General features: G+C 47.2%; 1 protein-coding gene across 1 annotated transcript in view; it reads left to right on the top strand.

The window, feature by feature from the left end:
- The window catches only part of WWOX (WW domain containing oxidoreductase), an 834115-nt gene that overhangs the window by 10495 nt on the left and 798829 nt on the right, over positions 1-24791 (top strand). Inside the window, exon 5 of the mRNA XM_044270184.1 lies at positions 2899-3077. Within this exon, the coding sequence (XP_044126119.1) occupies positions 2899-3077 (179 nt within the window). The remainder of the gene's footprint in view (positions 1-2898; positions 3078-24791) is intronic.

Raw genomic sequence — 24791 nt, 5'->3', positions numbered from 1 at the left:
CTAGAATTTTCATGCCCTCTCTGATCGAGCAAATGTTTTTTTTTTCGAGAATTGCTGGACTCTGAGCTTCAGATCCTGGACCTTTGGGAAAGGTAAGAAAGATTTCTGGAGGACGGAATCTAGAAGGATGACAAAAAATACTCTCCGATTGTCTGGAAGTAGGTTGCATTTTTCTCAATTGACTATCCAGCCCAGGGCCTGAAGATGAGAAAGAACCACCTGAAGATGGGAATGAAGATGATCTGTATTTTCTGCTATGACTAAAAGATCATCCAGATACGGAATTATTAGTATCCCCTTCTGGCTTAGGGAGGCCACTACCTGTGCCATGATCTTAAAGAAGATGCGAGGGGCAGAAGATATTCTGAAAGGAAGGCAGTTGAATTGGTAATGATAGATCCTTCCTTCCTGCCGGACTGCGAATCTTAGATATTTTCTGGATTGGGGATGGATCGGGACGTGAAAGTAAGCATCTCTGAGGTCTATCGTGGCCATCATAGCCCCCTTCTTGATGAGTCTCACTGCAGACCCTACTGTTTTCATCTTGAATCTGTGATAGGTGATATATTTGTGATATATTTGTTCAATGGCTTCAGATTTATTATAGTCCTTAATTTGCCGCTTGGCAAATTAAGGACTATAATAATAGGGGAATAATAATGGGGAATAGTGACCCCTTAATATTTCCCTGCTGGAAACACATTCTACTGCTCATAGGCATAATAGTTCTCTTATGCCGTTGGTCAAAAAATACATTTGAGAAGCCAGGTTAAGGTGAATTTTTGTGGCGGAAGAGATTCCAGCTCTATAGCATAACCCTCTCTTATAATGTTGATAATAAAAGGGTCTGCGATGACTTGCTCCCAGGTGTTTATGAAAGAACTGAGTCTTCCCCCAACCCTGATGGCGTCATCGTTCGGAGGAGGAAGGATCCCCCTTGTTGGAATTAAAAAGGAAATTCCTTCCTTTCCCCCCTTTTTGTATAGCTCCACCTCCCCGATTTCTCTCTATCTGTCTTGGTATCTTGATGTTGTAGTCTGCCTCTGGATCTATCTTCAGGAAACCTTTTCTTGCGTTCGATAGCGTTTTCTAAGATCTTATCTAAGTCGAGACCAAAGACATATTGGCAATGGAACGGAAGGGAAATCAATTTGTTTTTGGTCGTCCTATCCCCTGACCAGGCCTTCAACCAAAGGACTCTTCTAATTGTATTAGATAGAACCGCCATACGGGCAGATTCAGCGGAGGCGTCTGCCAGAAAACTAGTGCTATCTTTAGTAGGGGAAGGCTGTCCAAGATCTGCTCCCTCGGGGGTCTTATTAATTAAATGGAGCTCTAATTGCTCCAACCAGACTTTAAAGGTACGAGCCACACATGTTGCAGCTTCTCCGGGCTTTAAAAGAGCTGCTGTGGCTTCCCATGTATTTTTAAGAAGGCTCTCTACCTTCCTGTTCATAGGATCTTTTAACTGTGCAGCATCTTCGAAGGGAAGAACCGTGCGTTTCGTGACCTTAGCTACCGGAGCATCGACTCCCAGACTGTACAATCTACTTCGTCAAAGGGATACCTCCTCTTAATGCTGCGGGAGATGAAAGAACCCTGTTCAGGCTTATCCCATTCGGCTCTAATCAGCTTCTTTATATTCGGGTTCAGGGGAGCCATGGTCAGCCCGGGAGGTGCAGCCAATACACGGGCTCTGTTTCCTGGGGGGATCACGGTCATGTGTATGAGCCCTATGACTGTTTTCTTGCATTTTTTGATAGGAAACAGAGACTGAAAAAAAGATGTGTGGCTAAAAATGGCACCTCAAAAAATGCTTAAAAGCAACAAAAAAAAAAAACGTAGAGCTCTTTCTAAGTGCACCCACTTGCCCTAGAGAAGAAGCCCAATTTTTGTCCGTCCTTCAGGTGTCGTCTTGCTCTCGCTTTCCCTTGGGCATATATCTGTTGGACACTGTTGATATCACATTTGGGGGGACAGTTTTCCACGCCGGTTTAAAGTCCCGCTGTGCTGCCAGAGAAAGTGCCAAGACGCAGGCCTCTACATAACTTTAGCAATTCATCTGGCAGGCCGTTCAACAGGCTTAGACAATGGAAGCATATCGCTAGTATATGCCCATATTGTCTGATAGATGAGGGTCCAAAAGGTGGGACACTCACCTATCTTGTAAACGGAGCCGGCAAAGACCCGGAGGGCACACCGCGCATGCGTAGCTGCCCTCTATTCATTTCTATAGCACGTCGCTTGGCTATTTTCAGCGGGCCAATAGGAAGGCTTGGTGGTGGCCGGACCCGGCCCCACCGGCCACCACTTTGTCGGTCTTGTGTTCGGCTTCTTTTTAGAGACAGGTGCAGGTCCCACCTCTGGGACCTCCTAACAATATGCTCCCATTGTCTGAGATGGGAATACCCCTTGAACTCTATGCCAACCCTCTTGCTGGTGTAGATTTAAGTCATTCCCACGCCAAAAACCGGCGTAGAAAATGATTATTGAGCTGGGCCTGCCTGTCCGCCTGCTTCCCCGCCCATGCCCCCTTTTCTCGCCACTTTTGGAAAGTGTTGTGAGGGGAGAAATGTTGCAATGACAGCAGTGAGGTGCAGAGGTGACAGCACAGAGGGCACCGAAAGGCTACTTTGCCAAAAAGAATGGCAAAAATATGATAAATGTCACATGGTAGGTGGGTTCCTTGTTTTGTGTGAGTTGAGTAGCTCCAGGGTGCACCTCCAAACTTCATGTGAACCTGGCCATGCTTTCACTTATGGGTACGCATCCAGTCTTTCTTGTGCTCCAGTCTTCCAGGATGGACAATCTTGCTGACCCTTGCTCTATCCCTCATAGGGGCAGGGTTAACCATTTACGTATCATAATTTCATAGCAAATTGTGTTTCTCTCTTTCAGTCACTTGAATAAGAGGACCACTTACCTAGACCCCAGACTTGCCTTCACCGTTGAAGATCAGCCAACTAAGATGAACACAAGGCAGAAGTATGACGGGAACACCACGGCTATGGATATTCTCCAGGGTTGTGATCTGACCGGCAAGGTGGTGATCGTCACAGGAGCAAACACTGGGATTGGTAAGGATGGAGGCACAAGTGTTCTCTCTGAAAGACGTCGTAAAGGGAGTCTTTCACCTGAACTGCCCATTATAGAACACTAACACCATGATCTGCATTATAGTCCCCATATTGGAATACTACTCTGAAAGTGCCCAGGGGCGGCGTTCAAGCGGCCGGTGCCCAGGTGCCTCGTCTCTTTTCATATGGTACCCCTCGCATTTCACCCCTCTGGCCCGCCCTAGGTTCTTCAGAAATCCAGCGTCGTTCACAAGATTCGCCGCGCCTGCGCACTTCATTCCCTATTATGGGCAAAGGCACAAGAGCGTTTAATGCGCATGTGCCAACCCGTACATCTAGCTACCGGCCTTGTGCCTCTGCCCATAATGGGGACTGAAGTGCGCAGGCGCGGCGAATCTTGTGAACAGCGCTGGATTTCTGAAGAACCTAGGGCGGGCCAGAGGGGTGAAAGCGGAGGGGTTTTATATGAACAGTGACGACGGGCCTGGGCACCGGCCGATTGAACGCCGCCCCGGGCACTTTCAGAACCTAATTAACATATTGAATACAAGTGTTTTTTAGCGAAAATAAGCGACGGACAGCTATACGGTAAGTAGCATTCCAATATGGGGACTATAATGCAGATCATGGTGTTCGTGTTCTATAATGGTCAGTTTAGGTGAAAGACTCCCTTTAAAGGAAAATTCCACCAATTACTAAATAGGAAAGTGATCAGTAGGGAATGTCTCAGCGTCTAGGTATTTGGCAATGTCCTTTTCTTCCCTGTCAGATACATTGACGTCATCGGACACGTGACCTTCTGCGTTTTATGTAGTGAGTGGCTGTTAAAGGGGTCGTCCGGTTTCCAATATTAAAGACTTATCCTCAGGATATGTCATCAATATCAGATCGGCTGCTCCATCCCAATTCACTTGGATGGAGGGAGCAGTTGTAGTTACACTGCGCGGCGGCTACAAACTCGACCGGTAAACAGTGCAGAGACTGCGGCGCTCGTACATGCCGCGCGGTCTCTACAAAAAGCTGATTGGCAGGAGTGCTGGTAGTCGGAGCCCCACCCAACTGATATTGATGACCTGTCCTGAGGGTAGGCCATCAGTTTGGGAAACCGGACAACCCCTTTAATGTTCCAGCTGAAGTAAATGTGGTGCAGGAGCATTACTTTAACCCCTAACTGACCAGACAATTTTCACATACTTGCAGGGTTTTTTTTGTTTTCCCGGTGCCAGAACTTTTTTATTTTTCCATTCACATAGCCATATTTTTATGGGTTTTGTTTTTATGGTGTTCTCTATGCAGTAAAACTGACATGTGCCCTTCATTCTCTGGGTCAGTCAGAAAACAAAGCTAATTTATTAGTTTTAGTTTTAATACTGGGAGGAAAAAAAAACTTTGGGAAAAATACATTTTTTCTTAGCATCTCCTTTTTCTGACCCACATAGCTTTTTTTAAAAATATCTACGTCTATGGAGCTGTGGGGCCTTATTTTTCACAGGACTTTCTGTAGCTTTTATTGATGACATTTTAGACTGTGTATGACTTTTTAATCACTTTTATTCAATAGTTTTTCGGTAGGTGAAGCCACAGAAAAGGCTAATCATCCATTTTGATTTTCTTTTCCTTATGACATTCCCCGTATGGGATAAATACATTTATATTTTAATAGTACGGGTGTTTTGGTGATGCCTATGATTATTATTATTATCTTTTTGTATATTTTTAATACTGGGAATGGTATTCTCCCTGGCTGTGACGCGGTCCAATCACAGCGGAGAGCGCCATAACCAGCTCACCTTCTCCCTGGCTGTGACGCTCTCTCCGCTGTGAATGGACCGCGGCACAGCCAGGGGAGAAGGAGGCATCCATTTAGAAACCCTGGCGTCTCCTCCTCCCTGTGCTGATGCTCCGTATTAACATATCAGGCAGGAAAACAGCAGGGGGGCACAGCGGACGTACGAGCGACATTTGAAAAAAAACAGGCAGTTCTCCTCAATCCCCGCTGGACCTGTGGAGTCGTGGATACATCTGCTCCCCACCGCTTGTTTCCGTCTCCTTCAGTCCCCAGCTATCTTCCACGCGCTTCGGTCCCCGCATGCAAACTGCTGACCTGGACGGGGCGGTGCCCACATATGCCACTGCAGCCTATGGCAGGCCTCAGTAGTGACATGTCCACCCCAACCGACATGTACTTATCCCGTCTTCACAGGCAAGGGGATAAGTGATTGCTGGGGGTCTGACTGCTGGGACCCCCCAGTACTCACGAGAATGAAGGTCCCGAAGTGCTCCATGAGAATGAAGCAGTGGTGCGCACTGCTTGACCACAACTGCATTCACTTCTATGGGACTGCCAAGTACAGCGCCAAATATATTCCCTTTCCTGTGGATGGCGGATGAGTCTGGTTAGTGGATAACCGCTTTGAAGACGTCATTAAGGAAAGCAAAAACAAGGCTATTTTTTAAGGAGTGCGACAATTGTCCTCAGGTTGGGTTTGGTGTTGCAGCTCAGCGTCTGGAGCCCAGTTGCAATACCAGACACAACCTGTAGATGGGTGTAGCGCTGTTTGTGGAAAGAAAGCAGCTGTGTTTTTCTAAGGGTACTTTCACACTAGCGTTTTTCTTTTCCTGCGCTGAGTTCCGTCCTAGGGGCTCAAATCCGGAAAAGAACTGATCAGTTTTATCCTAATGCATTCTAAATGGAGAGAAATCCGTTCAGGATGCATCAGGACGTCTTCAGTTCAGTCTTTTTGACTTTTCAGGACGGAGATAATACCGCAGCATGCTACGGTTTTATCTCCGTCCAAAATTCCAGAACACTTGCCTGAATGCCGGATCCGTAATTTTTTTCCATAGAAATATATTAGTGCCGGTGTCAGGTTACATTACCCTACTTCGTGAGATTTCCCTACCTCCTGACTTCCTGTCGCACTGCTAATGACGTGAGAAGGCGTTTCTGAGTTTTGACGATCTGCGCATGCGCAAACCGACAGTTTATGGAAAATCTCAGCGGAGTTCAGCTTCACACCGGACACTGCGCAGGAGAGCCTCAGTAGGGAAATACTACGACCCAGTGCGCAAGCGCGGCTAACTCTGGCCGTCGCATGCGCAGTGTCCCGGTGTGAAGCTGAACTCCGCTGAGATTTTCCATAAACTGTCGGTTTGCGCATGCGCAGATCGTCAAAACTCAGAAACGCCTTCTCACGTCATTAGCAGTGCGACAGGAAGTCAGGAGGTAGGGAAATCTCACGAAGTAGGGTAATGTAACGCTACAGCGGATCCGGCATTTAAAATACCGCATTGACGGATCTAGTATTTCGGTCTGTGCATGCGCAGACCTTTAACAATGTGAAGAAAAAAAAAATACCGGATCCGTTTTGCCGAATGACACCGGAAAAACGGATCCGGTATTGCAATGCATTTTTCAGACTGATCAGGATCCTGATAAGTCAGAATTATGCCTGATCAGTCAGAAAAAAATTACATGCATTTGCATACAGTTTGCCTGATCAGGCAGCAGTTCAGGCAACAGAACTGCCTGTCGGAATCAAACAACGCAAGTGTGAAAGCACCTTAACAACCCCCATTAATATAACCTACAACGACCTGCTAATAGCCCCAATATAATAAAATACACCATACGTAAAAAAATATAAACGTTTATTGAAGTACTATACACATTACATATAAGTAAAGAAAACAGGGCAAAATGGAAGACAGCCCCACGTTACTGCTACGGTAAGTACATGTAACGTCAAAACCACTATCACTGTATATTAATACCAGTCTATGAACGTCATGCTTCCAAAAAAAATCCAAAAAATAAAAGAACCGTATCAAAAAATGTCTTAATAAGGCCTCATGCACACGACCGTTCCGTTTTTTGCGGTCCACAAAACACGAAAGCCGCCTGTGTGCGGCCCATTGTAGAATCGCCTATTCTTGTCTGCAAAACAGACAAGAATAGGACATGTTCTATTTTTTTTTTGCGGGGCCACGGGTCGAGGGAATGGATGTGGACAGCACACGGAGTGCTCTCCGCATCTTTTGTGGCCCCATTGAAGTGAATAGGTCCGCACCCGAGCCGCAAAAACCTTGTCCTCTTCTTACAGACTAGTATTATACAATCTGTCCCCCCCCCTCTCTCTCTCCAAGAGACGTCTTAGCTGATGACTTTTCAGACCGTTGATGAATTGCTCCATAGTCCTGCGGTGAGTGCAGCACACGGGAACACACGTTCTGGTCGCGGTCAGAGCCCTTCTTGGGGTTTTGTGTACTTTACTATGGAATATTAACATTTCTGGAGGGATGACTGACACCCGATGAACAGAATTACTTTCCTTTGAAAACGCGCAGACAGAGCGAGGGTTCGGAAAGAATAACATTTGCTGAAGATGTCTGCCCTGAATGCAGAGTGCTCTCGCTTTTCACCGCGAGTCTCGCTAACAGGTGGCGGAGTTTGACTATTGTTCAGATATTCAGCCTGATGCCAAGCCACCGGAGTCCCTACTAATCACTGCCAAAGACCCACTTAATGCTGCTCCTCTCCGCCGCTCCCCGAGAAGGCTGCTGCTGCTGTCCAGAAAGCTTTTGACTCCTGGCATCGGGACAGTGTCGGCCATGCCAGACTGAAATCCTGAGATAAGTTATATGGGGGGCTCGGATACTGAGAATAGGGCTTGCTTTCAGTTCTCACGTTGGTGGTAAATAGATATTGGCATGTCCGCCATGCTGGAGGTCAGCAGGAAAGTTGAAAATGGTCCTGATCTTTCTTTGCTTCTCTGCAGCAATGACGTGAAAGTGACTGCTGCAGCCAATCACTGGCCTCAGCGGTGGTGCTTGCCCCTACAGGGCGAGACTGCCTGCGGCAGTCATGTGCATGCACCTCATGGCTGTAGGAAAAGGAAAGACGAATGGGGAACCTGGACCATTGAATTTTTTATTTTATTTTTTCCAATTTTTGAAAATCCTTGAAAAAACTTCTTTAATTATGGCAAAATGATTTACCTAAAAGGGCTGCATGAATGACTCCTTCGTAAAGGGGTTGTCCATTCTCAGAAAAACCTCAGACAGCCCCTGTAAATGTGGTAAAACAACTAAAGAATCGATTTCTCCCCCCGCTGCTTCCAGCTCTGCACTCTGGTCCTCTCCCTGTCTGCAGAGGTAACGTGCCGTGCACACAGATCGCCGTGCAGCCACCCACTGGCCTCAGCAGTACACATCGCGTTGCCACTGAAGCCAGTGATTGGCTGCATGGTGACCTGTGTACACGGAACATCACCTCTGCAGACAGGGTGATGACGTCAGCTGCGGGGAGGACCAGGGCGCAATGCCAGGGAGAAAAGGAGTGAGTATTGATACTATCGTTATTTTACCACATTTACAGGGGTTCCCCAAATTTTTCTTTTTAAGCAGTTGCTCAGGATTAGAAAAACATGGCTGCTTTCTGTCTGCGGATTGTGAGTGGTTTTGTATCTCAGCTGCATACACCTTAACGCTGGGTTCAGACCTGAGCGTACTGAATGTACGCTCTGTATGCGCGATTGTACGGGCGTTTGCCCATTGTCGCGCGTTCCCGCTGAAGTCTATGTACGGGAACGCGCGACAAGACACCCCAAAGAAGCTCCTGTACTTCTTGGGGCGTCGGACGTTTTAAAACGCCCAGGTGAGAACCATTCCCATAGGGAATCATTGGTTCTTGCCTGTTGAGCGTTTTACAGCGCGTAGGAACGCGCTGTAAAACGCTCAGGTCTGAACCCAGCCTAAAGGGGTTCTCCGGGAAGTAAGAAAATGAAAATACTTAAATAGGACTATATTATAAATATATTCCCAAATACCTTTCATTAGTTATAATGGATCGTTTTGTCTAGGGAGTAATCATCAGGAGGCGTAAAATGCATCCTATTACTACACACAAAACCTGTCCTAATCACTCAAGAGGACAATTTATTTTACAACACTGAACTAAAGAGCTGCCTCATCTTCCTCCTCTTTGCTCTACCTGTCAGGGATTATGATGCTGAATAAGGCTTATAAGATCTTCAGCTGAATCTCTGTAGGAATGGAGTCCATGAGGAGACATGAAGTACAGAAAGGATGTACAGGACCGACTGTGGTAATGGAGACTGCACACAAGTGCTGCTGCTCATTATCCTCACCCCTCCCTGCTCTGTACTTCACGCCCTCTCTTGAGCTCCAGAGATTCAGTTGAAGATCTTATCAGCTGTATTCAGTGTTATAATCCCTGACAAGCAGAGAGGAGGATGAGGCAGCTCTTTACCTCCGTGTTCTGAAGTAACTAGGACAGGTTTTGTGTGTACTAATAGGACGGCGACCATTTTATTGCCCCTGATTGCTCCCCGGACAAAACAAGCCATTATAACTAATGGAAGTTATTTGAGAATATATTTATAATAAAGTAATATTTAACTAGTTTCATTATCTTAATTCCTGGAGAACCCCTTTAATAAAGCCGAGCTGCAGTGCAGACACAATCCTCGGAGCGGTCCTGTGGTGCTGCTTCGGTCATGCACAACCACTGATGGCAGGAAATGTCATCGATGTTAGACAGGTGTGGGTCCTATCTCTAGGACCCGCTTCTATCTCCAGAGCAGCGCCCCCAAAGTGAAGGGAGAGCAGCCGCAGATGCGCACCCATCCTCCGTTCACCGCTGTGGTAGTTCTTGCTCGCATGGCTGTGAATGGAAAGCAGTCCACACATGTGTAGTGCGTTCTCCTTGACTTCGGGGAGATAGGAGTGGGTCTCGGAGGTGGGCCCCCGCACCTGTCTAACATGGATGTCATATCCTAGAGATATGCTATCAATGTCTCAGATGGGAAGACACCCCCGTAAGGGCTTTATTTATATGACAGTGAATAAAAACAGCCATTAAAAACAATGAAACTTTTTCACGCCTGTTTTTTCATACAGGCTTTTCCTTCACTTGAATGGGTGCTGTTGGACAAACGGACAAAATAGGATATTTCCTATTTTTTTTGACCAACAGTATTCACAGTCCGTTAAAAACACCAGATGTCTGAATACACCCATGGACTGTCAGTGGTCTGAAAACGGCCTTGTGACAGGCCTTAAATAAAGGCGTTTTTCTTAGTCATGTAAATAAGACCTAATGTTAATTCTGGGCCCCCCACCGGGGATGAGAACGACGGGGTCCCAAATACCTGAGAGGCAGGGTGAGCATCCATTTTTCTTGTTGCCCATTTTGCTTCTTCACTTGGAATTTAAATTTAGGGCCCTTATTTCTTGGAATCATTGAGGGTCCCAGACGTTTCGCCTCAAGTGTCTGATGGGCGCTGATTATGGTGGGTGCACTGCCGCCTCTCTTTCTGGGTGGCAGCCACTGGCTGTTTATTGGGGGAACTAGTTTGGCTGTGTTTATGGGGGCTATTTACATGAAGAGCACATGGATGGCACTAATAATGGAGGGCACTGCTGAGTCTCTTTACAGGCGGCACTCTGCTGGCTGTGTTGATGGGGGGGGACTTCAAGGGAGGACTCCTCTACCTATGTTATCTGGGCCTTTCTATGGGGGGGGGACTCTGCTGGCTGTGTTTATGGGGGGGGGGGCTTTAAGGGAGGACTCCGCTACCTATGTTATCTGGGCCTTTTTTTAATGGGGGGGACTCTGCTGGCTGTGTTTATGGGGGGGGGGGGCTTTAAGGGAGGACTCCTCTACCTATGTTATCTGGGCCTCTCTATGGGGGGACTCTGCTGGCTGTGTTGATGGGGGGGACTTTAAGGGGGGACTTTAAGGGGGGACTCCACTACCTATGTTATCTGGGCCTCTCTTTCGGCATGAGTATGCATGAGAATATTTTGTAAAAGTCTTCAAAAGTATTGGCGCTGCAGTAATGGCCTGAAAAATATATACCGTGCTCCAGAGCTGCATTCACAGTTCTGCAGGCTTCAGATATCAAATCATTCCTTGCTGGGGAGAAGACAGAACAGAGCAATGCTCTGTCAGATCATCACCATCAGCAGACTCTCCGCTGGTTCTTCACCTTTGCTTGTTTTTACTCTATGCTCAGTCTCTTCCTTGTATTTTATGTGTATAGATTGGATGAAACTTTTGTATTTTTATTTTTTTATTTTATGAACCACACATGGTGACAGATATAAAACTGCTGACAGATATAATAAATGCTTTCAATACTTGCACTGAACGCTCCCTGGGGATGTACGATTCAGACTCAGGGGGTGATTGTGTTTCACATTATGAATTTCATAAACTTTACTACTGTATTGACGATTTTTAAAACTGATGACGTACTACACTCTGGCCACTGGGGGGCACTGTTGCTCTTCAGTATTGGCATAGCACTTCTTAGGTGTAATGTAATTTTGCCTTGAAAAACTCTAAAGAGTTGGACTGTTTAACCCTGAAACTTTTCTGTACTTCCACGTGAATGCAGTGTTAATTACTAGGATTCTCACTCTGTGCTATTTTTTCCTATATGAGCTGAGACCGAATCCAGACTGTAGTCCGTACTCCACCTTACAAGCCTAAGAAAGGTTCCTCATTGCTCACTGTTGATGCCTGTGTGACATTTGGTGATGTTCTTAGGTGGCATGCTCTCATCTGTTTGTATGAAGTCATAGTTGGGCTTCCATAGAGGCTCTGTACCGTTGATTGCATATGGCAGCCAATTACATGCGAATCCAAAAATAAATAAATAAAATGTGGCATCCTCCGTCGGATGTTGTGCACATGGAAGTTATTTTATTATTCAATTTACAGCCGAAATCTGGCTTTAAAAAGTTGCACAATTTGGTATACACTATTTTTGCTAAAAAGGTTTTGTGATTTTTAAGCTGAAAAGCAGCTGCGATTACCTGTGTTAATCAGTTTTACTGAAACTTTTTAAAACTCACAGAAAGCACCGTCTTCATCCAGTAGGGGGCGGCGTGCAAAAATGGGAGTAACCGTTCTAGACAAAAGTGTTCTGTTTAAAGATGCTCCAAAATTAACAAACTGTGTGGTACTGTCTAATGTGTGCCGACCGACCCCATACCAGGATAATAGAGGCCTTACTGGTGCTGGTCCACACCCGCCATGTCTTCTCTGGACGGAAGATTGTCACCCCTCAACCCTCCGTCCAAATTCTCATCACGTGAAGGAGACAAGGGTGTTATCACTCCAGGACTTGTTTCTTCCTAACAATGCAGTTTGGTGTTTGAAGGTAATTCTTTTCCAGTAGATGTGTACCGTCCTCAGCCTGTTTACTGATTCTGACCTCACACTGCCTGCCCTGACCTTAGCCTGTTTTCTGTATTGACTCTTTGCTGCCTGCCCTGACCTTAGCCTGTTTTCTGTATTGACTCTTTGCTGCCTGCCCTGACCTTAGCCTGTTTTCTGTATTGACTCTTTGCCGCCTGCCCCGACCTTAGCCTGTTTTCTGTATTGACTCTTTGCCGCCTGCCCTGACCTTAGCCTGTTTTCTGTATTGACTCTTTGCTGCCTGCCCTGACCTTAGCCTGTTTTCTGTATTGACTCTTTGCCGCCTGCCCTGACCTTCGCCTATTTTCTGTATTGACTCTTTGCCGCCTGCCCTGACCTTAGCCTGTTTTCTGTATTGACTCTTTGCCGCCTGCCCTGACCTTAGCCTGTTTTCTGTATTGACTCTTTGCTGCCTGCCCTGACCTTAGCCTGTTTTCTGTATTGACTCTTTGCTGCCTGCCCTGACCTTAGCCTGTTTTCTGTATTGACTCTTTGCTGCCTGCCCTGACCTTAGCCTGTTTTCTGTATTGACTCTTTGCCGCCTGCCCTGACCTTAGCCTGTTTTCTGTATTGACTCTTTGCCGCCTGCCCTGACCTTAGCCTTTTTTCTGTATTGACTCTTTGCTGCCTGCCCTGACCTTAGCCTGTTTTCTGTATTGACTCTTTGCTGCCTGCCCTGACCTTAGCCTGTTTTCTGTATTGACTCTTTGCTGCCTGCCCTGACCTTAGCCTGTTTTCTGTATTGACTCTTTACTGCCTGCCCTGACCTCACACAAATTTGTGCAAATTCTGCCCACCATGACCTCTGCCTGTTTCCTGACTAGGAGTTCTCTGTGCTTTGCATCTATGTCTCTGATCACAATGGGTCAATTGTTAACCACAGTCTATTCCAGGAGGTAGTGGCCTGGTGGCTGCAGCAAAGTCAATCTCTGTAAAGGGTAAATACCAGGTGACTGCCAGAATAATGCCCTTAGGTTTAGCCCAAACCCAGGCCGGTTGGCTGATGCAGTGGTTCCAAACAGACTAACCGTAACAGTACCAATTGGCTCCAGCGGAAACCCTGCGGCATTCATGGTTATCATATTGAGCCCGCACATTACGCTGGAATGTAGCAACTCAGCTGTCACTGAATGGAACGGCCTGCTTACATTTACCAACTGAAACCCTGTTCATGTGCTCACACACCAGAAGACAGCACTGATGTTCACTGTAGGCGTATGTTCACACGAGGCAAACCTTTGCAAACGTTTCTCTGACCGTTCCATTCGTTGGAGTGAGGTTTGCAGAAATTTAAGCACACACTGCAAAAACAACAACATTCGGACGAATGGAGCAGATTTTTTCAGAAATGTCTATAACAAATCTGTACCTGTACCTGCGTCAGCTAGCCATGACGTATAGTTTTAGTCTATGGATTGTAGAGTTTCCCTCTGGTAGATAGGGTAAGCGGGCACAGTTTAGAGGCAAAATACAAGTTCTTAACTCAAAAAGTCACTGTTTATTCACACTTGAGGCAATTGCACAAAACCACACGTAACTTTGCAGTCTTGGTGTTAATTCACACACAATGGAATGTTTATATAACACAATGCACTTTGCTGGCAGTTCTGCCTCTAGTAGTCCACAGCAGGCTTTAGGGGGGCCTGTTTCCCAAGCGTGCGGCTCTCAGCCCTCCAGCATGGCACAAATCCTCAGATCCCAAAAACAGAGACATCTCTGCTGAGCCCAGCTGCCTATTTAAGGACATCCAGGTGCAGCCAGAACCCTGACCGGCACTTAAACTCCGGTCCAGTATTTGACCTCACCTGGCTGGATATCAGCCCAGCCGCTCATGCAGGGAATAAAATACCTCCTTTGCCAGACACAACCCCTCACTGTGTCACATACCCCCCCCCCTTGTTCAACCCTGAGGGGGTGGACACACACCAGACAATGCACCCGGCACAGGGTATCTGCGTTTCCCTGCAACCGGCCTGCTCTGTGTTCTACCGAGAACTCGCTCCGTACAGTATTGAAACAAAGTTTTATGCAAATCGACTTTGGATGTTTCATCCGAAGTCGATACGCTCATCCCTAATTATGATCCTGAATACAGTTTAATATGATATTTAGCTGAATCTTTGTAGGATTGGAGTCCATGAGGAGACATGAAGTACAGAGAGGACGGACAGGACAGACAGTGGTAATAGAGACTGCATACAAGTGCTGCTGCTCATTACCCACATCTGCTCATGAACTCCATTCCTACAGAGATTCAGCTGCAGATCTTATCTCTATTCAGGATCGTGATCCCTGACAAGCAGAGCAGAGAGGAGGATGAGGCAGCTCTTTATCTCAATGTGGTGAAGTAACTTGTCTTGCTGTGTAATTAGGACAGGTTTTGTGTGCACTAATAGGACGGCAGCCATTTTATTTCTCCTAATGATTGCTCCCCAGACAAAACGAGCCATTATAGCTAATGTAAGGTATTTAGGAACATATTTATAATGAAGTAATAGTTAAGTATTAAAATTTTCTTAATTCCTAGAGAACCCCTTTAAGTAGCGTGCATCCGCACCCACCTTTACATCACACACATGCAGGTTTCATTACAGGAGACTGTGACTTCGGACAAGGGGTTGGATTGTGGGCAGGGTGTATGGCGTAGAGCCTGAGCCTGAGTCTTTGGAACACCCAGTTGGCACTTGCAAACTCGTTTGCAAATTGGCTGAAAGTTCATTTCCTTGGCACTTGAATTAGATTTATAAAGAGAAAAGAAGTGACAGACTCCGAAACCCGTCTCTATTTTAGCGCGTGATACAAATAGACCTAATGTAATAAGAGGGTGTGTTTAGGGAGAGCGTTGCTTTAATGGCAAAAACATGCCGCCATCCTGTGCTGGTGGGAACAGTTTCTTGGCATCTACTGTCACCGAAAATATCCCATTTTCCTTACCCCCCTCCGGTTAACCTGCTCTGGGTCTGTTCATCATCCCCGGCCTCAGGTGCCACTGGTCATTTTCTTCCCTCCCAACTAGGGCTGCAGTATACGATTATTTCAGTAATCGAGTATTCTATCGATTCTCTTTTACGATTAATCGAGTACTCTAATAAGGAAAAATGAGTTAATAGACTGTTTTCCTTTATAAAAACTCATCAGACCCACTGCCATCAGTCCCCAACACCCTTCGTTCCCCACTGTGTGATCAGCCCAAGTGCATCAGTTCCCCAGTGCCATCAGCTCCCCCCCCTCCCCAGGGCCACAGGCTCTCCCCCACCCCAGTGCCTTCAGCTCTCCCCCACCCCAGTGCCTTCAGCTCTCTCCCACCCCAGTGCCTTCAGCTCCACTCCCCCAGTGCCATCAGCCCCTCCATGCCATCCATTGCCACGCCCTCCATTGCCATGCCCTCCACTTCCCCAGTGCCATCAGATCAGCCCCTTCATGTCCCCCAGTGCCATCAGATCAGCCCCTCCATTTCCCCAAATCCCTTCAGATCAGCCCCTCCATGTCCCCCAGTGCCATCAGATCAGCCCCTTCATGTCCCCCAGTGCCATCAGATCAGCCCCTCCATGTCCCCCAGTGCCATCAGATCAGCCCCTCCATGTCCCCCAGTGCCATCAGATCAGCCCCTCCATGTCCCCCAGTGCCATCAGATCAGCCCCTCCATGTCCCCCAGTGCCATCAGATCCGCCCCTCCATGTCCCCCAGTGCCATCAGATCAGCCCCTCCATGTCCCCCAGTGCCATCAGATCAGCCCCTCCATGTCCCCCAGTGCCATCAGATCAGCCCCTCCATGTCCCCCAGTGCCATCAGATCAGCCCCTCCATGTCCCCCAGTGCCATCAGATCAGCCCCTCCATGTCCCCCAGTGCCATCAGATCAGCCCCTCCATGTCCCCCAGTGCCATCAGATCAGCCCCTCCATGTCCCCCAGTGCCATCAGATCAGCCCCTCCATGTCCCCCAGTGCCATCAGATCAGCCCCTCCATGTCCCCCAGTGCCATCAGATCAGCCCCTCCATGTCCCCCAGTGCCATCAGATCAGCCCCTCCATGTCCCCCAGTGCCATCAGATCAGCCCCTCCATGTCCCCCAGTGCCATCAGATCAGCCCCTCCATGTCCCCCAGTGCCATCAGATCAGCCCCTCCATGTCCCCCGCTCCCCCAGTGCCATCAGATCAGCCCCTCCATGTCCCCCACTGCCATCAGTCAGCCCTTCCATGTCCCCCACTGCCATCAGTCAGCCACTCCATGTCCCCCACTGCCATCAGTCAGCCCCTCCATGTCCCCCACTGCCATCAGTCAGCCCCTCCATGTCCCCCACTCCCATCTGCCCCTCCCTGCCATCCATTGCCGGCTGTCCCCCTTCAGTGCCATGTCCCCAGCGCCAGTGAAATAAAATACTTACCTTTCCGCGCTTACGTGCACTATGACCTGACGATGTGTCAGGATCCAGTGCAGCGTGGTACGGGCCGGCGGGTGACCACGGGCTCTTCACTCCCGCTCCGTGGTCACATGACACAAACGAATCCTCGATGCAAAAAATTAGCATCGAGGATTTTTTGGTGTCACATTACTCGATTCAATCGAGTAATCGTTTCAGCCCTACTCCCAGCTATTTAATTTACCGCTTAATGATTAATAATCGCTTTTGCCAAGAAACCCGACTTCTGCCTGAAGAGTGGCTTTCGTCTCCGCATCACAATTCAGGTCATTTCTATGCAGCCTGTGGATCGTTCATATTCATTATCTTGCCTTTGTTTTTCTGGCCCGAGCTTTTTGCTTGAAAAAGTGTATCACGTATCCCAATGCGGTGATTAAGTATGAGTGAAAGTGGAGAGGCTCCAGCTCGGGGAAAGGTACTGTCTCGTATGAGACGCTTGATTTGGGTCCTAACAACTCTGTAGTTGTTTTTTATTTATTTATTCTTTTATTTATTTTATTTTGTAGTATTTATTTATTTTATAATATAAAACTAGCAGACGGACCCGGCTTCGCACGGGTATATTTCATCTATTTCTTTTAATGTTTGTGTGTGTCGTTAAAAGATATCGACAGCATCCCCCATAACAGAGAAAATGGAAGAGGCACCCCTCTAGGGGCAGGTGCAGGGGTATAAGGGGGAGAACCCACTAATAGTCAATATGAATGAAACCACGCACTCTCAAAGTAGTATTCAAAGGTAGGTTTAATTTAATGCTCCTTTATACCAAATAGGTATATATCTCTGGAATGTAATAAAAAAAAATATTTCGAAAAAATTCAAAATTATGAACAAATCTCGATATGTATTATAGATATCAAATCATCGCCTAAGATAGGAGAAGTGGGTCTATTGACGGTGGCGTCCCACGTGTAGGACGCTGGACCGGGAGAAGCGTCCAGCGTCCTCCACGTGGGATGATTTGATAAAGGTCTAACAGACCGAAATGTCTCCCCAAACAATTGCAACATTAAGTGCTTCATCTATAATACATATGGAGATTTGTTCATAATTTTGAATTTTTTAGATTTTTTTCGAAATAATTTGTTTTATTACATTCCTGAGATATATACGTATTTAGTATAAAGGAGCATTAAATTAAACCTACCTTTGCATACTACTTTGAGAGTGCGTGGTTTCATTCATATTGTCCACTATAACAGTGACATCTACAGTACGCCGCCCCTTTAACAGTGAACTCCACAGCTGCTGCCCCTTTATTAGTGACCTCCGCAGTACCCCGTCTCGTTAACAGTGATTCCCACAATAACCCGCCCCCTTACAGTGACCTCCACAGAGCTCCGTTCCCTTATAATGTGACCTCCACAACACCCCATCCCCTTAAGTGACCTCTACAGCACCCCGCCCCTTAACACTGACCTCCATAGCGGACCGCCCCCTTAACTGTGACCTCCACCTTTCCCTGCCCCCTTAACAGAGACCTCCACAGCATCCCGCCCCCTTAACAGTGACCTCCACAGCGCCTGACCCTTTAACAGCGACCTCCGCAGCATACCGCCCCTTTAACAGTGACCTATACAGCGGCCGTCCCTTTATTAGTGACCTTCACAGTGCCGCATCTCCTTAACCACTTGCCGCACACGTAACGCCGATAGGCGTCCGGGCGGCAGCTCTCTCAGTGCTCAGCGATGCCTATTGGCGTCATCTCGTGAGACCCGAGATTTCCTGTGAACACGCGCTCACAGGAGCGTGAAGTAAACAAGTTGAACTACAGCCTGCCAGCGCTGATCATTCGCTGGCAGGCTGTAGATGCGATTTTTTTAACATAAGAAAGGTATATTAGACGCTGTTTTGTTAACAGCGTCTGATATACCTGCTACCTGGTCCTCTGGTGGTCCCTTTTGCTTGGATCGACCACCAGAGGACACAGAAGTTCTGTAAGTAGCACCAATCACCACACTACACTACACCCCCCCCCCCTTCCTGTCACTTATTAACCCCTGATCACCCCATATAGACTCCCTGATCACCCCCCTGTCATTGATCACCCCCCTGTAAGGCTCCATTCAGACGTCTGTACGTGTTTTGCGGATCCACGGATCCGCAAAACACGCACACCGGCAATGTGCTTTCCGCATTTTGCGGATCCGCACATTGCCAGAACTATATAGAAAATGCATTTTCTTGTCCGCAATTGCGGACAAGAATAGGACATGTTCTATATATTTGCGGAACGGAAGTGCAGGCCCGGAAGTACAGATCCGCAATTCCGGATCCGAGCGGGACAAAGTCTGTCCCCATAGAAATGAATGGGTCCGCAATTCCGTTCCGCAAAATGCGGAACAGAATTGCGGACGTGTGAATGGGGCCTAAGGGTCCCTTATCACCGCCAGGTAGTTAGCTACTTGTTAGGTAGTTAGCGCCCAGCCCACCGCACCGCAGTCACTGATTAGTCGCTGATTAGCGTCATCGCTGTCGCTAATCAGCACTAGTACTGTATAGTATCTGTAAGTGACCAAGACTGATCGCAATCAGATCTATATCAGTACATTAGGGTCACCTTAGGCTCTACAAAAAACACAGTGTTCGCCCGATCAGGCCTGATCTTGTGCGCACACTTGCGTTCAGTCCGCCCCACTGCAGTGACAGAAAAATATTTTTTTCTGATCACTGCAAAAACACCGTAAAATCGCTGCGGCGCTATAAAGATCACTTTTGAGCTTTTTGGATCTTTATTAGCGATCGCAGCTTTTTTTTTTTGCACATTTTTTTGCAGAAATTTTTTCATCCACATTGATCGATGCGAATGAAGGCTGAACAAAAAAAAAAGTCATTACCCGTATGCTCAATATAAGGCCTCATTCACACGACGTGCCGTTTTTTGCGGTCCGCAAACCGCAGATCCGCAAAAAACGGAAGGCGCCCGTGTTGCCTTCCGCAATTTGCGGAACGGAACGGGCGCCGGCAATATAAATGCCTATTCTTGTCCGCAAAGCGCGGACAAGAATAAGACATGTTATATTTTTTTAGCGGGGCCGCGGAACGGAGCCACGGATGTGGACAAAACGGCGGCTCGGATGCGGACCCAAACAACGGTCGTGTGCATGAGGCCTAAGGAGAATAGCAGAAACTCCTAATGCTGGCCATACATGTAATGATTGCGGAGACCCTTAAATGCCAGGGCAGTACAAACACCCCACAAATGACCCCATTTTGGAAAGAAGACACCCCAAGGTATTCGCTGAGGGGCATATTGAGTCCATGAAAGATTGAACTTTTTGTCATAAGTTAGCGGAAAGGGAGAAAAATAAATAAATCAATTTCCGCTAACTTGTGCCCCAAAAAAAAATCTTCTATGAACTCGCCATGCCCCTCATGGAATACCTTGGGGTGTCTTCTTTCCAAAATGGGGTCACTTGTGGGGTATTTATACTGCCCTGGCATTTTAGGGGCCCTAAAGCGTGAGAAGTAGTCTGGAATCCAAATGCCTAAAAATGCCCTGTGAATCCTAAAAGGTACTCATTGGACTTTCGGGCCCCTTTACGCATCTTAGGCTGCAAAAAAGTGTCACACATGTGGTATCGCCGTACTCAGAGAAGTAGGGAAATGTGTTTTGGGGTGTATTTTTACATATACCCATACTGTGTGTGAGAAATATCTCTGTAAATGACAACTTTTTAAATTTTTTATACAAAGTTGTCAATTTACAGAGATATTTCTCTCACCCAGCATGGGTATATGTAAAAATACACCCCAAAACACATTGCCCTACTTCTTCTGAGTACGGCGATACCACATGTGTGACACTTTTTTGCAGCCTAGGTGCGTAAAGGGGCCGAAAGTCCAACGAGTACCTTTAGGCTTTACAGGGTTGCTCACAATTTAGCCCCGCCCAAAATGCCAGAACAGTAAACACACCCCACAAATGACCCCATTTCGGAAAGTAGACACCCCAAGGTATTCACTGAGGGGCATAGTGAGTCCGTGGGAGATTTTTTATTTTTTTTTGCCAGAAGTTAGCAGAAATAGAAACTTTATAAAAAAAAAATTTCCCCTCAGAAACTGTCATTTTCCGCTAACTTGTGAAAAAAAAATTAAATCATACATGAACTCGCCATGCCCCTTCGCGAATACTTTGGGGTGTCTTCTTTCTAAAATGGGGTCATTTGGGGGGTATTTATACTATCCTGGCATTCTAGCACCTCAAGAAACATGACAGGTGCTCAGAAAGTCAGAGCTGCTTCAAAATGCGGAAATTCAAATTTTTGTACCATAGTTTGTAAATGCTATAACTTTTGCGCAAACCAATAAATATACACTTATTGGATTTTTTTTATCAAAGACATGTAGCACAATAAATTCTGACACAAACTTGTATAGAAATGTAATTACATTTGAACAATTTAACCAGAGAAATTTAAAAATACACTTTTTTTGAGAAAATTGCGGTCTATTTTGATTAATATCAGAAAAACGAAAAATCTCAGCAGCAATCAAATACCACCAAAAGAAAGCTGTATTTGTGAGAAGAAAAGGAGGTAAAATTAATTTGGGTGCCAAGTTGCATGACCGAGCAATAAACCGTTAAAGTTGTGAAGTGCCGATTTGTAAAAAAGGGCCTGGTCACTAGGGGGGTATAAACCTGTTATCCTTAAAGGGAACCTGTCACCCAAAAATCGCCTATTAAGCTGTTTACAGTACCTTATAGTGCTGTATAGTCGTTTCCTGATGCACTTTTTGTTAGTTTTGCAGCATGTATGCTCAGTCAGAAATCGATGTTATATTCAGCTGCTGCCCCGTGCTTCAAGTCAGGCTTGAAGTCACGGGGGCAGCGGCCTCGGCGTCTTACATGGCCCTCTCCCCGCCCCCTGCCTCTGTGACTGACAGCCGAAATCCGATTCCGGGACCGCGCTCAACGGCCGCATGCGCAGTAAAGGGCGGCAGGAGCGCGGTCCCGGCTGCCGCGCGTACTACACGCCGTCTTACTTTCGCCGCACTGCGCATGCGCCCGACATCCTGTATCAAACGCGCCCGCGCCCAGATGCCGGGCGCGGGCGCGTTTGATACAGGATATCGGACGCATGCGCAGTGCGGCGAAAGTAAGACGGCGCGTAGTACGCGCGGCAGCCGGGACCGCGCTCCTGCCGCCCTTTACTGCGCATGCGGCCGTTGAGCGCGGTCCCGGAATCGGATTTCGGCTGTCAGTCACAGAGGCAGGGGGCGGGGAGAGGGCCATGTAAGACGCCGAGGCCGCTGCCCCCGTGACTTCAAGCCTGACTTGAAGCACGGGGCAGCAGCTGAATATAACATCGATTTCTGACTGAGCATACATGCTGCAAAACTAACAAAAAGTGCATCAGGAAACGACTATACAGCACTATAAGGTACTGTAAACAGCTTAATAGGCGATTTTTGGGTGACAGGTTCCCTTTAAGTGGTTAACAGTGATTTCCACAACACCCCGTCCCCTTAACAGTGGCCTCTACAGCAATCTGCCCCTTAACACTAACCTAAATAGCAGACTGTCCCCTTAACTGTGACCTCCACAGCAGCCTGCCCCTAGGGTGGCCAGAGGTTCAGCTTTAGGCCGGACAGTCCGGCTTTTCGACTCCCTGTCCTCCGTCTGGCGCAGGATCTGGACGGACACAGGGATGTCCTTTTGAACAGCTCACTCTCAGACAGCAGCACTGTGCTGTCTGAGTGTGAGCTGCAGGGAGAAAGTCACCCTCCCTCCCACCCCTGCAGCTGACATTTTTTCAATCCCCGTCGGCTGTGGAGTGTGAGGGGGTGTGGCTTAGCGGGACCTGGGGGCGGGATTCTTAAGTCTGTTTTTTGCCCCCTTAACTGTGACGTCTACAGCGCCCTGCCCCTTTAAAGCTGACCTGCAGCAGTGAAGAAAAATGGCTGGATTGTTATGGAAACCTGGTGTAAAACTGTGTGTATGTGGAGACTAAGGACCTGCGAGCTACTATTGGCTGACAAGTGACATGTGACCGTGTGTATGGCAGTTGGGATATGAGTGAAAGACCTGCCGGCTTCTATTGGCTAGTGCAGGTAATGTGATAGTGCCATATTTGAATTTTTTGGGGAATATCTCAGGAACGGTACGTCCTAGAGAGCTTAAACTCAGTCTAAAACCTCCCCGGACACCTGATGTACCTGTGTGCCAAATTTTGTGTTTGTAAATGCGACGGTGCGGGTCCCTTTAACGGACATACACACATACACTCAGCTTTATATATTAGATTCTTAATATGTATATTTATTAATATATATAAATTCCTTTGCCAGCTTGGAAGAGGTTAAACTGCGGGTGGGGAATATCAGCTCAGGTTCATTTTGTGGTCAATTTTTTTCGCTGGCAGCCTCTTTTGCTGCTGCTGTCCGCTCATATTTTAGGTAAAAGTGTGTTAAGCGCTACTTGGTGGGCGCAGGCGGTTTCTTTGGCCCATTCTGATCTTTGTGTCATAGAGAATAAAATGAATTTACTATCCTTCTACCCAGGTGTGACCACAATTTTGTATATTTAAGGCCTCATGCACACGGCCGTGCCGTTTTTTTGCGATCCGCAATCCAGCTGCGCAATTTGCAGGAACGGAACGGGCGCTGGCAATATAAATGCCTATTCTTGTCTGCAAAGCGCAGACAAGAATAGGACATGTTATATTTTTTTACCGGGGCCGCGGAAAGTGAATGGGCCCGCATCCGAGCCGCCAAAACAGCGGCTCGGTTAAGGACCCAAACAACGGTCAGGTGAATGAGGCCTTAGCATGACTAATGTAAAAAATGAAAATCAGACATCATATAGGACATGACAATACCTTTCTAACAAAGCTAGAACCAGCCCTGTACCTTACATGGGTCCAGAGATCTTCCCATTCACTGCTCCAGTTGCTCTGCTGGATTATCTTCAGCCTGGCAGCTCCTGGGGCGTGTCCTTTCTGCTGCAGCTCTCTCCCTGTAACTGCCACAGCTTCTAACACAACATACGGCTGGAGACAGTTCAAGATTTAGGCTAGGTCTACACGACGACATTTGTTGCGCGACAAAAAGTCGCGCGACAGATAGGGCGCAACAGTTGTCGCGCGACATTTTGTTGCACCAATGTCGCGCGACAATTTTTATAATGGCAGTCTATGGTGTCGCACTGCAACATGCGACATGTTGCGACTGCGACGCGACAGTCGCAGAAAAATCCATCTTGAATGGATTTTCTGCGACTGTCGCGTCGCAGTCGCAGCATGTCGCGTGTTGCAGTGCGACACCATAGACTGCCATTATAAAAATTGTCGCGCGACATTGGTGCAACAAAATGTCGCGCGACAAATGTCGTTGTGTAGACCTAGCCTTAAAGTGAGCGCGTTCGACCAGCTCAACGAGACGGACAAAAAAAATTAAGAAATAGAACCAACAGCAATAGATCACTGACTATAATAAACGTTAAGTTACATGCAGTTACAAAAGTCTTCAGATACAGGTGTTGGTTTCAAAAATGAAGAATATGCTTTGTGACACAACCCCTTTAAAGGGGTAAGTGGATGGGTTGGATTCACACGTGGCCCATTTTTCCACCATAGATTTGGTCGTCGCACGTGTTGCATGTGGATTTGGATGCGGCCAGGGAGGGGCTGGTCCCAGAAAGCAGCAGAGCGTGGCTGCAACAAGAACAGTGGTGACATTATCCAATCAGTGCTTCCAGTGTCAGACTGTGCAAGGACACCCCCCCCCCCAACTGGTAACACCCATCTGGACCTTCTTTGCAAACTGCTGGCAATTCATCCCTAACTTTTAGCAGGAATAACAAAGGAATGGCACAATATAGAGTCCTAAGACTAGACGTTCCCGAATTATTATTACATGGGGATGCAAGTAGTTACTAAAGCAGACATCTCGGGAGAGGGGAAAGCTCCTCTTTGTGGAGGTTCTCAAAGAGAAAGTCTCCTGTATTTAATTGTAGTGTAATTAATTAGGTAAATTATTAATATTTTTTTTTTAAATGGACCTGAGTGCGATGGTTTTGGAGACACAGTGTTACCTCTTGTATTCTCTCTATAGTCATTGCAGTC

The sequence above is a fragment of the Bufo gargarizans genome, chromosome 10 (assembly GCF_014858855.1).
Source record: "Bufo gargarizans isolate SCDJY-AF-19 chromosome 10, ASM1485885v1, whole genome shotgun sequence".
Classification (NCBI taxonomy): domain Eukaryota; kingdom Metazoa; phylum Chordata; class Amphibia; order Anura; family Bufonidae; genus Bufo; species Bufo gargarizans.
Note: the sequence above shows the minus strand (reverse complement) of the source record. Positions and strands in the feature narration are given on the sequence as shown.